This window comes from Podarcis muralis, chromosome 3, assembly GCF_964188315.1.
Source record: "Podarcis muralis chromosome 3, rPodMur119.hap1.1, whole genome shotgun sequence".
Lineage (NCBI taxonomy): Eukaryota > Metazoa > Chordata > Lepidosauria > Squamata > Lacertidae > Podarcis > Podarcis muralis.
This window is the reverse complement of record NC_135657.1, coordinates 55,736,104-55,754,050: the sequence shown is the minus strand read 5'-3', so window position 1 is coordinate 55,754,050 and position 17,947 is coordinate 55,736,104. Positions and strand designations below refer to the sequence as shown.

The window sequence follows — 17,947 nt, the reverse complement described above, 5'->3', positions numbered from 1 at the left end:
ACAAAGCTTTAAATTTGCCATACTGAATGTCCTACCTCTGTAAGGCTTTCAACAACTGCTTATGGTGGAAAAAAAACTTACCGGGAGGCGGATTAGTTTTTTATGATACCGTTCAACTCGGCCAAAGACCTCCTGGCAGTATCGCCGAAGCTCATCAAGCTCTTCTTCAATGACAGCTGCATCCAGAGGCTCACTTTTTTCTATCAGCTGCTCACCCTGGGCAATGATCTGTTCAATTTTGTTGTTGTTCAATGATATCTCCTGCTGAAAGGCCTGCATATAATAGTTATAATGAAATTTTAAGGGGTGTGTGTGAAATGTTTCCAGTAAACATATTAATTAAATGATCATTATACCACCTGCTATTTAAATACAGATATTTCAAGACAGTTCAGATAACCATTAAACTAGTACATTTACTGAAAATCTATAAAACATTTATATTATGGAGAGTATCTAGATCAGTCTTCTGTAACCTAGTGCTCTCCAGATCTCTCGGGACTTCAACTCCCATCAGTCCCCACCAGCACTGGCTAGGGATAATGGAAGTGGTAATTCCAAACATCTGGGGAGCACCAGGTTGCTGAAGCCTGGTATACAACAAGCACACAGATGACCAGGCAGTTGATTATCCCATAGGTAAACAAAATAGAAGGAAGAACACAAAGATTCTCAAGCCATGCTCTTGCATTGTCAAACCGCTTAAGAAGCCAATCAACAAAGATAATGTATATTGTATTCTATTTTATATTGTTATTATACACCACCTGGAAATGACACATAAAGATCCTGCATTCCTAATCTGTTATGTTAGTTAGTGACAATTTCACCTTATTTAAGTTCTTTCAGACTCAGGTGCATACCAAGGTTTTAAAATATTTAAACAGTTATCAGTATAAACAAAATATATGTGTTTTTTGATGCACCATCTACAACACAGTTGTTCAGTCATGGTGCCTTCAGCAATAGCCCAATGATATAATTAGTTGAGACAGAAGACTGATGTGATCCTATCTACTGTCGGGAGTCTATATTCAGTTCTATATTCACCACACAGACCTGATTCCTGGAACAAAAGTATCCTTAGTTGTTTTACACTGCAGAGCGAATGCAAAATAGGCACACAGGTGATAAGTCGACTTGACTTCAAAACAAAACAAAACAAAACAAAACAAAACAAAACAAAACAAAACATGCCACTAGTATCATAGGAACATAGACATTTGGCAGAAGACCTGAATCCAGGAACTCCTGAGTATGGGGAATCACAACTGCCACCAAGAGAAGCAATGATGATGGACCCTTAATCGTTGCTCCATCTACTGTTTCCCACTGTGATGTGGAAGGGAAGGGCTGTGGCTCAGTGGCAGAACACATACTTTACAAAAGGTCCAGGTTCAATCCCCAGAATCTCTGTGTAGGGATGGAAATATTCAGTGTGGAGAATACTGCACTAGATGGACCAATGGCCTGATTCAGTATAAGGCTGCATCCATCTGAGAATCTTTAGTTAGGACAAAGCTTGGGTGCTATACAACCGAAATGTCCCATCAACTCAAAAATTTTCATTTGTGCCAAGGGACCTTCTCCTCTCTATTCCCTTGTGTGCACCTTGTCCCCTCCCCATATCTGCTGTGGAGGGTTGAGGGTAAATCCAGTACAGATTTAGGCAGGACGCTGGGGAAGTAGTGGTCTTGGGCAAGTGGAAATCCTTGCACTGATGGAAGGCTTACTTGGTGCTATTTTAGATACAACCCAGTGACTTGTGCTGGGCATTTCTCCATCTCTTCTCTAAATATGGGTAAAGAAAAGCAACTCGTGAACAAACAATTAAACTTTCAGATGTCATCTGTTTGCTGTCGCTTGCCAGAACTGATTTACTTGGTGTGGGCCGAGAATCCCACTTAGTGCTTTCCTTTCCATTTTCATGTTTATGAAACTTGCTCCAAATAAACCTTTTAAATAATGTATAAAGTGCTTATTGAGTTTTTTGTTTTGTTTTGTTACTGTGTGCCTATAGGTTGCATTTCTATACCTTGAGCTGCTTTATCTTGGCCTGAACATCACACTCTGAGAAATGTTCAATGTTGGTTAACTGTAGATCCATCTCTGTAAGCCATACTAGAATGCTGTCGCGTGCCGTCTCAAACTCCTCACGCTGACCAATGAAATGCTAAAAAAAAGGAAATAAACCTAATTTAAATGTTTATAGCCTTCAACTTTATCAAACATAACTTAAATAGAACCACCACAACTACCACATCAATTAATAAAACTGCAATGTTCTCAACAGCAACTCCCCCCTTCCCCTGATCCAAAAATATACCACCATAAGGAGTGAGCTACGAATGGAGAAATACTTTAAGTCTGCGGAGGATGGAGGTCACTCGCTTTTGTAAATTGTCCCATCTCTGGTTTCCTTCATGGACCATCTGCTTGAGGCTGCAAGCAGAGTCAGTGCGGTTCTCTCGGGCCAAGCGGCGGTACTGCTTGTTAATCAGTTCCAGCTGAGTCAGGCTTTCATGAACTTGTCGCTGAAAAGCCTACAAGAATAGCAGCAACAAAAGAGCCTATTAGAGCACTGGCCTCTGTAAATCATGGTTTGTATTTCCCTTGTCCTTGACCTTGGCAACAGGACCACAGAAGAGAAGAGGTCTTTGTAGATGGAAATTACTATCAAGGATATTACATGCATGTATGAAGGGGTAATTTAAGAAGTGACTTTTGATTGGTGCTACAATATTCTACTAAGAATAAATCAATTCAGCTTTCCCTTAAGTGAATCCAGAGCTACACAACACATGTGATACTGGGATGTCACTGGATGAGACCAAAAGCACATCTAGAGCTGCATCCTGTTTTCAAAATGGCCAATAAGATGCCTATGGGAAGCCTGCAAGCAGGACCTAAGTACAACATCAGTCTCTCCATTTGTGAGTCTCATATGATCAAAACCATTTTTGTTATGGGAATTCAAGGACTAAGATAGGATGTTGGGCAGTAATCATTTGTGATTCTACAAAATATCCTCTTGGAAAACTAAGTAGATGGTGTGTGTGTGTGTGTGTGTGTGTGTGTGTGTGTGTGTGTACGCGCGTGCATGTGTGTGTTTGGGTGTGCTAAATCAACATTGGGAGTGGGAATGAATTTTCCATTACAACAAATTGGCTAAAGATCCTAGTCATAATTTTTCCGTTGTCCTGTAGCTTGGTGTTTTTCTTTGAGTTATTAAAAGTTTTGAAGCAGCAAAAATCCCCACAGGATTCTTCCCATAAATTAACAACTCAGGTTAAATGTCAATACGTGGAATGTAAAAACGTGGATAGGTAAGAAAGAATGAAGAGAAAAGAAGAGAAGAGAGTTTTCAAATGCAATGGAAATGGTAATCAGAGGAACAAAACATGTGTTAAGATCAGCAAAGTATCTCTCTTACAGAAACAAAATGCACCTGTCTCTAAATGTATCACAAATACATTTTATAACAGGCAGCCCTTATGTCTAGTGAATCACAGTTGCCATGTAATCTGTTAGTAACTTTTGTTCAAAGAATGGACAGCTGCACATGCTTTCAAGCTCTCAGTGCTGTATGAACAAGAACATGTTTCTAAACTGACTTTAGCAACATCGTTTACAGTGAAGTTCAAAAAATATCTTCTCAGAATTAAGTCACACAGTCACACAAATGAATTAAGTCATTTAGACTTGTTCCTAGGTGAGTGTGTTTAAGCCTGAAGCCCCAGTCGCTGGTTAATGGCAATGGCATGAGTGAGAACCATCACATCAGCTAAGCTAGAATTTTAGAATCCTCATCCTGATAATCAACCAAAATCACCATTAAGGACATAATCAGAGAAACTCAAGACCAATCCTGATAACCATTTAGGTTCTTGGTACATACAAACTCTACAGAAAAGACCAATGTATGGTTTTTAAAAACCTTGTGGTGTGACGATTCACAAACAAGGAGAGGCTCCTGTGCCTTTAAGAAACTGTATATAGAAAGTGGCATTTCAGAAAGTGATGCTGTTCCTCTTCTACACAATTGTTACAGGAATCTCACCCTCTTTTGCTTTAAATCCTTATTCTGTGACAGAATATAGAAATAGTGGATGAAAGAAAACTTCCAAAGCCAGCTAAAATTATTTTTGGAGCTTTTCAGTGAACAGTTGATTTTTTTTCTACAGTAATTATACAATTCAGCATGTAGGAAGGGGAAAGTGATTTGAAACAGTCGGAATAAAAGGAGATGAGACAAAAATTACAGGACACTAGCTTCAAGACGAAATCAAGCCAGTTTTAATAAGAAAGGCTAATAAAATATACTTGGTTGAGTTTCAGTGGAAATCATTAAATATATGACTCTTCAGTGAGTTAGGGGCAGAGGAAATGAGTAAGAAGAAAAGTTTGAAGAACGTTTTTCTTCAGAGAAATTGATTACTCATCCTGCAAACCTAATAATGCATACGAGTGTTTGCATGATGAAGTCCTACTTGGAAGAGCATGGCAATAGTTTGCAAATGAAATTAAAGAGAAAAGGAAGGATGGTGGGAAATTACCAAGTTTTTAAATATTAAAAACTTGCGTAAAATTGGATGGCAAGGAATGTTTTGAACAGGTCTCTACATTGCACAATCAGAAAACTCATAGTGTTCACATCAAATATTTTCAGTCCCCTAAATCATGCCAATTAGCCAATTAGAGCCAGTTAGCTGCTTCCTGGTTCAGGCAAAGCTTGCTTGCATTGAAATTGGCAAACTATGATTTGCATATGCTCGCCAAACCAGAATTAGAACCTGTATTTTGAAGCTGTTTTCCAATACTGGTATGAATGTTAAAGATTACCTATGGTTTGCCTGAATTAAGCAGTAACTAAAGACTCTTGAGGGCCTGAAGTAAAGACAAATTCCCATTCCTTCAAAGAATGATTTGGGAGATTTGGAAACAATGGCTGCATTCACACATATTGCTAACTCACTATTTATCATTCATGCATGAGCCTTGTGCCCACTCCTCTTGCCACTTTTCTCAAGGATGAGACTAGAAGGTTTTGCTTCCAATTTTCAACTGACCATGGATACTTGTTAGGCTGGAACCATCGACTGTGGTTGGTGTTGAAATGCAGTTTAGGAAAACAAGCCAGTATCAACCAAATTTGAAGCTAGCTTGTTTACTTAACCCAGAGTTAACACTAACTAGTTTGTCTGGTTTAGGACTTAAGAATTAACTACAGTGAGTTAAAAACAGAAGGGAAAACATCCTATTGCCTTCTTGTAGCCGTGCTACAGGAGAAGGGGTGGGTGGGCAGAAGAAACTGAGGCCTATAGCATTATGGAAAGAGTGAGCTTTCTTTGTCTCTAGCCAATTATTTCTCATGAGATAGCTGCAAAAGTATTAATCATTCTATATTAATAAAGAACTTCCCTATCAAGTAACATGCTCTCTGACAGGGCAAGAATATGCTCACTGCTGTAATAGGATCAAAAGGTAATATATTTCAAATGTAACAAGTCACCTCAAATTTCTTTAGTTCTTCCTTAGCAACCGTGTACAGTACGCCAGAAGAACTAGGGAAAGCAGCTGTTCTTTCAGAAATTTTTAGCCAATCTTCAAAGCGAGAATAATCATCCAGGAACTTTTGCCACAGTCTCCATGTCTCTTCAATCCTGAAGCAGAAAATGAAAAATGAGGATAGGCTGTGATTCACTTTAATGATTTTTCAACTTCTCATTTACTTCACCAGCTGCAACAGGGAAATCATACTGCAAACTTAAGCATGTCCAAGCAAACAACAGTTGTACTGAACAATTACTGGTTCTTAACCAAAGCTTGACAGTAAGTTTGATTAACAAGCAATGAAAATTGTTGGCTGAGCTGGAGCAAGACAGCTGTGGGCTGTTGATTTTTCTCTTTATACATGGCAAATTCTCATTTGGAATTCATATAAAAATTGTAAGATGTTTATAATAAGGGTACAGTAAACCATGTGCTGAGCGCAATAGGTCCAGAAATGCAATCTTGCTTTTACAAAGTACAGCTGCTCTCTGATGATTTCTGAGCACAAAAAGAAACTTTCTCTCTGTGTTAAATTCTCTGTAGTTGCCCAATGTTGAATTTAAGGGACAAAACATCCTGGAGGCTTCCTTTCACTAGCACATGAATTGGTATGTCCATCATGCAGTATAGCAAATTACTAATCATACAGGGACTCACAGCATTAAATTGTAAATCATCAAAGGAAATAAAATGGTCATCGAGATAAAATTATCAATGGGTTTATAAAACAATAACCAACACCCCAAAACATTCACTGTGATGTTGGAAACTACCTTATATAGAGATCAATCACCCATCCAGCTCAGCATTGTCTACGCTGCCTGGCAATGGCTCTCTTGGGTTTTAGAGAAGTGTCTTTCCCAGCCCTGAATGGATATGCTAGAGCAGTGTTTCCCAACCTTGGGCCTCCAGCTGTTTTTGGACTACAACTCCCATCATCCCTAGCTAGCAAGACCAGTGGTCAGGGATGATGGGAATTGTAGTTCAAAAACAGCTGGAGGCCCAAGGTTGGGAAACACTGTGCTAGAGATTGAACCTGAGATCTTTTGCATGCAAAACATATGTTTTTAGGATGTGCAGCAGTGACAGACTCCTTGAACTATATATATGCACAATCAGATTGCTTGAACTATATGCACACAACTCTATGTTTAGATCCAGCCCAAAGATTTGGGCCAAGATCCAGCAGTGGGTACTCTGTTGAATACAGAACTGACAAGGTTTTATCCATTCTAAGAAATACTGAGAATCATCTGAGGACTCTCTGGGTTGAGAGCTTACTTGAGTCTCCTTTCCATTGACATAGCACAGATGTTCCGCCACCTTCGGTCCAGGTTCCGTGTGGCCTGCTGGATGGAGTCACATTCTGTTTCAGTGGCACAGGCGTCACAGTCATGGAGCAGAACTTCACAAAGGTTGAGGACAGATGCAACTCCAGTGCTATGTTTCTCTATGTCCCTTTGCAGCTCCTATAGGTCAACAGATGAACTTGTAAACATCTTAGACAAAAGAGGAGGCAAGCTTTAAAAAAATATGCAGCAGAAGCAAGCAAGGCAAACTTGGAACAGAAATGGATGAAAGCAGCCTATTTGGCAATTGATTACAAAAAAGCCATTCTATGATGAGTGGTTATCAACTTGTCCAACAGTTTTTGACTCAGATTCTAAGTGCATGTACTGAAAAGTAAGGTCCACTGAAATAGTGACATTTAGGGAGGAGAGGGAAGCAGTCAGTCACCACATCTACCCACCTGTGTTCTTCTAAAGTAAAAGTAAAGCAAAGCCTTTTGTACTAGCTATATTAGCACAAATATTTTTGCTTAAAAAGAAGGAAAAAGTTATGCTGATAACATTGATATACATATTATGGATTACACAAAGTAAGCACTCCTTTCTTTCAATTTAATATTGAGTGTATCTAGGAGCAGTTCTTTGAACCCTGAAAATCCTCTTAAACCTCTCTGCTGAATTATGAAATAACAATCCTTATACAATCAAATGAATTGAATTTCTGAGTAACTTCTCTTTCAGGTGTCAGACAACTGAGTGGCACTTCAAAGCACCCAAAGTGCTTCCCTGCAACGACTTGATTTGAAAACTAAAATTGTCTTTGTTTAGCCTTTATCGTCACTTCTCTATCATTAACCAGCTGGGAACTTATTGTGGTAAGTAGTTAGCATAGTTTATACAAACCTTAAAGTCTGGAATTAAAGGGAGTTATGTTAAACTAAGTTTTACAATATTTAATATGCCAACAAAGGCAAGTAGCTTAATTTTAATAACTAGTGAACATTTTTGATTAACAAATATTGATTTTTGTTTATCAAATCAGAGCCTAATTGATCTAGAAAATTATCTAGTAACAATTCACAAAACAGTGCAAGTGTGCATCTTCTGTTAACTTCAACAGGAGTTGCCTCAGACAAGAATTACTGATGTGAACAATGGTGCCTTCTGGGTTGTATCTGCTATGTTGTGCCATATATACATCTTTCATGGTCCCATATGATCCCTGTTTGGAGGAATATGGATAAATATAGACTATATTATTTTAACATACAGGCTAATGTAAAATACAGGATGGTATGTGTTCCTCAAGGGCCAGCTTTGGCTGGAAGCAATTCCATAGATAAAAAGGTTAGTGTGAGATGCATGTGTGGTATACAGTACATGGTGATATCTGCAGTACAAAAGGAAATTACTAAATGGGTGGGTGGGTCATATGGCAATGGAATCATCCTCATAAAAGAAGTTAACCCTAAGCATGTGATTCAACGGTTTACAGTATCCCTTCTGGACTAAACTTGAGCAGTACAACAACAAATCTCAGATTACTGAAAATTTCTAAACCCTGGAATTATTCTTGTGAAGCAAGAATAGCTATAACTATGGGACAAGTTTCCAGTGAGAAGATGTCACTTGGTTTGAAGTTCCAGTAACATTTCACACTCCTTCATTGACAACATTTTGCCTTGTTTACATTTCTCCAAAACGTTTAGTTTCCTCCCATGTTTCAAACTATGCCCTTTCTTCTCTTCCATTCCTTGAATTGTGTGTGTGTGTGTGTGTGTGTGTGTGTGTCTAACAGGAAATAAAACACCAGGAGCAGTGCTCTAAGTAGTAATACAAACATGTTTTCATGGAAGGCAATCTTACTCGGCCATGAGTGATTGTCAAAGAAAGAAAAGCTCAGAGTAGGCCACTGAAATTGATGACTAAGTTAGGTCCATTAGTTTCAACTCTGTACCCTTTGACTGTGGGGTACAAATTCAACCCATTTTAGATACATTGCTATGCCAGAGTATAATTGTGAATAAATGGTACCTAGTTTTACTTTGAATATATTAGTACTAGTGTCTGGGCAAAGCTGCAGAGTCACTAGCTTGCAGGATTTGCAAGATATATGCCTCTGGGGTAAAGAATGACCCCCCACAGAAAATATATTAATGGTTCAATCCTTTTTCTGGGGCCTTCTCAGAAATAAGTCTCACTGAGTTCAGTGAAACTTAGTTCATAGCATTACAGAGTATTATATTTTTCCGTATTTAAAGTTTTTTTTCTTATTTTTTGTGCATGTGCACATACAGTATTCTTGTGATCTTTTCCAAATGAAAAACATCTGCATAGGTGACTAGATATTAACCAGGTACTGTAATTTTGTGCCCATATGTACCTGTATGCCCCAGGTAAAATCTACATCATACATTTCATTGTAGGCAGTCTCTGGCCTTTAAACCCCGAGGCTGCAATCCTATGTACACTTACCTGAAAGTGAGGCCCATTTAACTTTCTATGTAGGGTTTCACTATTAATCTTAGCCCTGTGGCATGTTTCCTGAAGACACATGCTTTGGAGAAGCAGACTGACTGGAAAAGTTCCAATATAGTGAGCTCTATCAGGAAGACACCAGGGGTGGAATTCAACATCATGCCAAGGCGATCATTCTATCAGCCCAAGCATTTCTGCTTGCCAGATAGAACGATCTGCCCTCTCCCCGCCAGCCCATGCTGGCTTTTTTTTGGGGGGGGGGGGTTAACTTTGCAAAATGCAACATCTCCTGGACTAATGTGTGAATCAAATTTTGCATTCCTCTGAATTTTGCAGTTCTTTCATTAAAGAAAATACCCAAAACACTGCATTTAACTTTAGGACAAAAGACATTTAGAAATTTTGTGATATAGCTATATCTATCTATCTAATCCAAATGCACATTTTTGTTTGGACACTTTCTTAAAGCTGCAGATTAATGTAGAAACACAGACTTATGAATGGTCATATGCAAAACTGATGTGGACCCAAAATAGACTAATCCATCCATCTCAGTGTAAAGGTAATGAGTAAATTTGTGCTCAGCCTTTTCACTTTAGACATTGTAAAAGCTACAGTTGGGTCTTGCCAAAAGTAGCTTTTCAGTTGTAGTGAGAAAGCTATGATTCTTTGACTCCTATATGGATTTTTTTCTAAGCAAGCACTTAGAATGGGGTATGCCGAAAATTATTTTAAAAACAAGAAGAAAACCTTATGATTAAGTAAATGTATGGAAAGAAAACAGCGAGTTGAGATCTCTAAAGGGCATTTTTAGGGCTACAGATTCATATAACCAAAAAACAATACAATGAATGCTCAACATCTTAACAATGGCTCAGGTCCCCCCCCCTTCATTCTTCTTGTTCTGTGTTCATGGCTCTGCAGGTTATGCACAAGCTTGAAAGTGAAACATTATTTCTGTATAGCTCATGCAACCCTGCATGCAAAGGAATTATAGCACAGGTTTAAAAACAGCCAACGATGAACATATCTTTTGGCATCCCCAAGTATGGAGAGTCTCAGGCATTTATAATGCTTGCAGTGTACAAACACAGAAGGCTTCCTCTAAGTCTATGGCAGTAAACAGTGCCCCGCAATCCACTCCAAAACTCCCACGCGATGAAAAGCTAATTACAGCAGAAGCTGACATTCTGGACATAACATCACAGTGCCTTACCTCATTTGGTAGGGTCAGTGAGCAGTTCCATGTTGACAGCAGAAGACTCTATCAGAGTAATGCTATAAGCATCACCTGCCATGAAATTTAAGGGCATCTTCCTCTCACTGCCCTCTTGCAATATTGAGCTGGATACAGCAGGCCCAAGCCTGTACCATACTTGGATCACTCTCACCTTTGTGCAATGGGGAGTGTGGGTGTTTCATGATTTTTTTTTTGTTCTTCTACCTCAGATTTTTGTTTTACCTGCTGCTCATTTAGTTTCCTTTGAATCTCCTCGGAATCACAGGTTTCATAGACAATGGGCTTGGACAATTCTGACTCAATGTGGGCAAGCCAAGATCTCAAGATGCTCATGTTCTTATCCAACTGCTGGACTGCCACCAGGGTCTCCTTCAGCTTCTTCATCCTGCATGATCACAGGCAAGATCATGAGTATGTTACTTAATAGTCTGCATTGTTAAACAGCATCTTTATTCTCGTAATTTTCTGTACAGAAGTAGTTGGGCTTTTACATCTGAGCACCACGCTCTTAGGTACAAATATTATAAACAAGGGCTTATACTTTTAACAAAATGTATCTTATTTCATGACCACATCTTGAGACAGAAGGCACTGCCAAGTAGGAAAACATTTTTGTGAGATTAATATACATAGAAAAATCTGAAACGTATCTCTACAAACCCTATTTCTGAAGTCTTGGACTCTACAGCTCAGTTTTCAGAACACACTGGGAGTACTAAACACAACAACAAAATGCTTTCAGATGTAAGAGTGAATTGTAGCATTATTTTTTACTGTAGCACTACTCTTTACAGTAGAAGTAGTTCTTTCAAAATGTAGTGCTGCTAAGAGAAAGAAAAGACTTCTTGGTACCCATTTTGGTCCAAGTAGTGTTTGCCATTGATAATAGCCACCTTAACTTTTATCTTGATTAGCAAAGAAATGAGCTATTATTCAGAATTTTTCAGGTTATTTTTTCTTAGTGCAACAACTGTGTAGTTGTTATGGGGAATCCAGACCTCTTTAACCAGTGCATAACTTTTCATGTGGGGCTATCGCATTTTCCCCCGACCCAAGATTGCACTATTTTTTGCCAACATTTTAATCTCTAACAACATAATTGATGCAGAACAGTGTATTGTCTTTTGTGGTTAAGCTATATCCACAACGAACCATTGGCACAGCTCAAAACAAAAGCTGAATGTAAAACAGAAAAAAAACTTGGCCCTAAAAATCTTTGGGCCAATTTATTTTGCTTATTTCTTCTTCCCTGTACAATTAAGTACTTCTTTACTCCCACATACAGGATTGCATAGAAAACAGGTGTGGGCTTTCAGCACTTATACTTCTCCACAGGACCTTCCACATGATGGAAAGGATCATGTGGAGAAAAGAAGTGGCTGGTTCACATATTCAAACAGCCATTTGTCAACTTCAGTAGGAACAGATTTACTAATCTGCAGGGGCCTTTACTGAAACCTTGTTAGAAGTACACTGGTGCGTAACAAGAAAATTAACAATTCTGTTTGGCTGCTTTTGGAACGTAACTTTCATAAGCAACTAAATACAAATTCACTTTGTTTTCCAAGGGCTATAGCATGTTATATTAAATTGTATTTTTTTCTCATTCAAATTTAAATTTAAAACAATATATTTCTTATAATATACACTCTAAAACACACACACAAATAAAATAAGTGCTTTATAAAATTTTCTCCAAAATCCCGGTAGTGGCTGAGTGTTATATAAACAAACTGCTATTCTCACAACATAAATGTCATAGTCATCTGAAGGCTAAATGATTTTGAAAGAAATGCTACCTAGAAGCAGAACATATCCAGTTACATTTAGAAAACCAAGTACTATTTGTCACAATGACACACAAAATGCGCCCAAAGTATTTACTTTGATTTTACAACTTTCATTTTCTTCATGACAGCAAATCTATCAAATATTTCTAAAGCAAAATATGTTACATACAATTTCACCCCTATTAGCCTTGAAAAAGGCTAGCAAGGAAAATTAGATGAAGCAATTCTTTTCAAAACAAGAAAAATAATGAACAAACTTATAGACGAATTACATCGATTTCCCCCCCCCCATGGGAAACAATTTTCCTTTAATTATCAGATTCCTGATAAAAGATATTCCAGAGTGTTTTTACAATGTTCAATTACAGGGTGCAGAAGGGACCGGTCCTGTTACCTTTTTTGATAGGTCCCTTAGGAGCTGTTTTAGAAGAAAGAGGTAGCCCCCCCCCCCCATAATTGATCACAAGGTGTGGTGCATGCACACCGTTTGAATGGGAATGCTCATTAACTTTGGGGGCAACCCCCTCAAATATTTTATTGGGGGGGGGCAAAGGGACCACAGCCCCTAGGAACTGGCTCCTGTGTTTAGATGGCTATAGCAGGCATAATTTGGTTTAAAATGGTTGTGGTGGGGAGAGTACCCAGAAGATAGGATTTCACTGAAGGCTCTTGCACCCCTGCAATGTGAGCCTTGGATATTGCACTCTGAATATAACATATTCCAAAAAGTATATGCAATACAGTGGATGCTTGGATTGCGAACGTGATCCGTGCGGGATGCACGTTCGCAACCCACATCTGCGCACGCACGGGTTGCGATTCGGCGCGTGCACGACCACCAAAATCCGGAAGTAACCCATTCCGGTACTTCCGGGTTTTGGTGGTCCACAACCCAAAAAAACGCAACCTGAAGTGGCTGTAACCCGAGGTATGACTGTAGTTGCCTTTTCAGACACAAAGTGCTGGAATAGGTGCCAGTCTGTCAGGAGAGAGCAGCCTAAACCAAAAGGTATACGTAGGTCCACTCTGTGCATGTGCAGCTTTTAGAATCTTTAGCTTGACAGGTCCCAATCTGATCTCCAAGCATTGTTTTCCCATCATGCCTGAAAACCCTAGGGCTGCTGCTGCGCAGTCGCATGGAAAGGGTGTGGCTTACCTACTATGCTCACAGATGGTCTTAATTAAAAAGCAAAGCGGCAAAAAAGTCGCAATCATGCATTCCCACCCTATAATTGTAAAGCATTCACAGTGCAAATTCGCACAATTGCAGGTGGAGCTAAAAGCAGTGCACCTTGAAATAAAAATAAAGCGATACCAGAAGAGAAAAAAACTCACTTAGATCTATAGAGGAATTGAAAAAAGGCACAATTCCCCTATTGCTGGTTGGTTAACATATGAAACAGCAATACCGAAAACAGATTAAAAGTAAAAATAAGATAATAAATGAAGGCATTGAGACTAATTGCAGCATTTTCCTTATGTCTATATTCGCGGGGGGGGGGGGGGCAGGGAAAGCAAACACTTGGGTTTCTAGGCATTTTTGCAGGTTTTTCTGGCAACATACCAGGCAGCTTTCCATCTCTGCCTGAAGGAAAGTGTGAATTAATAAACACTTTTAAGTTTTAAACACCAGCAACTGAACCAAAACCTCACGTTGTAAACCTGCTTTGACTTAGGTAAGCTTAGTATCAAAGCCTGAGGGATATATCCACACGCTTTGGGTTTGGAGAAGATTAAGTAGAAATCATGACAGAGCTATCAATAGCTTTTCATTCATCAAATGGCAAATCCCTTGACTAAACCTAGCAACATAATTTGTGCTTCAAACAACATGGAAAATAAACATGTGTCCATGGGCTTACTCCAGCCGTTTTGCTCTCTGGCTTGAATCAGGGCTTATGGGATTTGTTTGCATGCATGTTATCTAGGAAACACAGTTGTGTGGGAACAAGGACACATACTAACTCAAATAGATGTGCAGGAAAATGTCATGAAAGACAATGGAATGAATGTAGTTCTTGTTGTGTGTATGTGAGAGACAGACCACAGCACAGCTGCAGACAGAGTAGTGTTTATCTCCTTTGAGGTAAATATGCAGCAGTATCCTTGGGAGTCAGTGTTCTAGGAAAACCTGCAGCGATTCTGAAAATCCCTGGGCATGCTGCTTTAAGAAGCTTGGTCTAAGTCCTTTCTCTTGCTTCAGAGAGCTCATGTTCAAAATAGCAGCTTGAAATCATCACATGATAGGTTTAACCAAGGTTATATACATTTAGCAAGCCTGATACACAAGTACAGTAAGTCCCCTGTGACTTGCTGTACATTCCTTACAGCCCACATCTTAACTATTTGACCTTGCTCACTTTCTAATCTAATTGTCCAGGGTCATTATTCTTCATTAACAAATATCTGTAACTTTAAAAGTAACATTATATTTTCATTACAATAACTAGTTTAAATCCTAAGTAATCTGGCATTTTTATATCATTTTAAGAATGTATGTGTGGGGAATTTTTTTTGGTACCATTAAACACTATGATATTTCTTTTTAGACGAATACATGTCTTAAAGTATTTTTATACTGAACATGCATTTACTATTATTCAAGTGCACTACATTGTATCATGAAGTCATAGAATCATGATTAAGCCGGACAGCTGGCTTCTAATAATAACTTGTAATGGTTTTTTAATTTTTTTAAAAAAGAAGTGTAAGGTTCTTTCAGATTTCCCCCCAGCTTTATTTCAATTCTTCAAGGTATAACTATACAGATCTTAAGATCTTTAGAAAAAAAGCAAGTTGGATTCAGAAAATATAACTATATATCTAGAACTTAAAGCATTGAAGAAATAATACATCTATTTCCTAGTGACTGAGAAAGCTGTATTGCAGTTCTGATACAGGTTCACTTATAATGACATTCTCTTAGGAAATAAGTAACACATAAAATGCTATGCATAGCTTGCTGGTAATATTTAGAGTGTCTTTGGTGGTTTAAGATAAATTCAGAATGCTGATAGCAAGGATCAGCGTATATCCTGCTTGAAATACTTCTGTAAAACCAGTCTCCATGCCTGCCCTTTTCTGTGCCTTCTTTACAGCACATGGAAGACTGTGAAGTCAAATGCATTTTCTGCTATGGCTCATGTGTAGTTTGTGATCCTGCATTTAACTGGCAGTAAAACTAGGTGTACAGTTTCACTGAGCAAGTCACTCCGATGAGCAGGGTGGTTGTTTCCAGTTCATTTTGCTCATTCCAGAACTGCAAACATTTGTGCTTTATAAAATGTAAGGATCTGTTTATCAGCGCTTAGCTCCCATTTAGTCACCTACTCAACATGGAAAAGGTCTAAAATAGGAAAAGAAACACATAAAAGAAAAAAATAATAATGAATCAAAATGTTCACATGCCTTGTCACATCGCAATTGCAATCAGGGAGGTCTGAATCCACACTGCGGTCATCTGCCATCTTCACGGCCCATAAATCCACCAACACCAGCATTAAGCTTTCCAGCACAAAAATTAAGAACATTCAGTCCAAAATCTTCTCAAGAGTGTGCCACACAGAGCACCATGTGCACACACAAAACGCTCACACTCCCAACAAATGTTAGTAACTCACTGCCTGATAATATGAGCCCAAGCAGTGACAAGTGGTCATGTTTCTAAATAAAACTTACATTCATCAACATGTGCCAGGGTGATCTCCTGGAATGTAGGCCACGAATGGGGGAGGGAAGGGGGGGGGAGACTCCACTGCAGACTCTGAACAGTTGTAGACTCAACTGTCCAACAGTCCAGGAGAAAATGTGCCCGGTTACTGTAAACAAAGCAGAGGATTGTGTGTTTCTTTCCTTGTTTTAATGGGTAATATTGGGGTGATTTCTTTTTATAAGAGACAAAATTCCTACTGGACTATAAGAGGCAAGGGATTAAAAAAACGAAGAGAGTAAGGAAAAGAGAAAAAGTTTAAGTTCAGAATAAGTTTAAGATTACTACAGCTTGAGTAAAGATACAAAAGAAATTGGCACTGAGCACGTTCCTTGTTTAATGATTTTATGAGTATCAATAAACTTGGGCACAAACCAGCCATACTGAAGCAAGTCCCATTGGTATTAATGAGAGGCACACAAGCACATGTGTAACACTTATACTGACAGCAAGGGAATTTAAAATGTGTTTAAAAATGATAGACATGGACACTCTATTTTTTTTTGGGGGGTGGGGGAATCATAGTCAATTTATTTATTTTTACTGACTGTATTTTTATCTACCCAATCAACCAAATGGATTACAAGGTGGTTTTAGAAATACTATATTCCTTTGAATCGGGAAGTAAGTTTCAAATGTTAAAATAGCTGATTCTTATTGATTGATTCCTTTGATATAACGAAGGAAGTTTTAAAACAAAAAGTGAATGATTTATAGGGGTGCTGTGTGGAAGAACAGATCACCTGGTATGGTGGAGCCGAAGCAACAGCCTCCTGGCAGTGATGTTGCTGCTGTTTACCTGGAGGGCAGCAGTGTTGAGGTTAAGCCTATGCAGATTCACTAATGGGAGCACCTGAATGCAGCATTGAAGACAATTTTGGGCTAGATGGAATAGTGATCTGACTCCATATAAGGCAGGTTCCTATGTTCCATCCACTGCCTTCTTTGCTTTTCACTTTGCTTTGCCAAAGGTGAGCACTTCTGCATTCAGGGCAGGAGGGGAAAATGGGAGACAGGAATTGAATGGGTACTTCTCAAGTGCTTTTGGGGGGAAACCTTCCACCTCTTTTGGGATGGAAAGTTGTACATCCCCAGCCAGAATAGGTGCATGTGCAGACCATATTATTAATAAGGAAAAATTCAATGTTAGTAATTGCAACGAAAAGAATTGAAAATAAAATTTACTATGATGTATTGTTTATTTTTATACACCACCTTTCATCACCTAGAATCTCAATATTCAGAGTCAGTGAGCTGATCCAATTTCAGTAGCCAATATTGTATTGGGTTTTATCCTCCACAAATGGAAGTCTATTTGATCCAGCAATGGATTCAATCTTGGGACTGGGGAGGGAGGCACTTTTTGCTGACCTCTCCTCCCTCCTACAGCTCCCTGTGCCATCTCCCACCCTGTTCCAAAGGGGTTGCCAACCCTCTGAAACAGACTTCCTCAACCTTGGCCCTCCAGATGTTTTTGGCCTACAACTCCCATTAAAATCAAAGGATAAAGGTTGTTATTTACTTGGGAATATCCGTAAAGGGGCAGTATGATACTAATCTCCATAGGCAGGTGTACTGCTATATAAATACAGGTAATCAAGGAAAGAGGAGACAGGTAAAATAACCTAATGGGATTCAAAAACAGATATCGTAAACACAGGCATGGGAAAGCTTTCTGAGCCCAAGGACCACAACACCCTCATGCCAGCTGTGGGAACATTGGAGGCAAAAGTGAGTGGAGCAACAGATGTGACTTTCACCTTGTGCAGTAGACTACATTCAAGCCATGAGAAAGCAGAAGATGTATACACAGAAACACACTTCTCCACCCAGGCAAGCGAGAGGCCTTATCACAGTCCGAGGACACATTCCAGACCAGGCAAAAGAA

General features: G+C 38.9%; 1 protein-coding gene across 12 annotated transcripts in view; it reads right to left on the bottom strand.

Moving 5' to 3' along the window:
- The window catches only part of SYNE1 (spectrin repeat containing nuclear envelope protein 1), a 270,851-nt gene that overhangs the window by 26,704 nt on the left and 226,200 nt on the right, over positions 1–17,947 (bottom strand). For 11 of the 12 annotated variants that reach the window (XM_077925894.1, XM_077925896.1, XM_077925887.1 and 8 more), the window contains 6 exons: positions 10,783–10,945; positions 6,835–7,022; positions 5,513–5,663; positions 2,361–2,543; positions 2,036–2,173; positions 82–273 (listed from right to left, as the gene is read on the bottom strand). In XM_077925894.1, the coding sequence (XP_077782020.1) occupies positions 82–273; positions 2,036–2,173; positions 2,361–2,543; positions 5,513–5,663; positions 6,835–7,022; positions 10,783–10,945 (1,015 nt within the window). Of the gene's footprint in view, positions 1–81; positions 274–2,035; positions 2,174–2,360; positions 2,544–5,512; positions 5,664–6,834; positions 7,023–10,782; positions 10,946–15,758; positions 15,957–17,947 lie in introns of those variants that run through there. The other variant, XM_077925897.1, reaches the window with a different exon arrangement.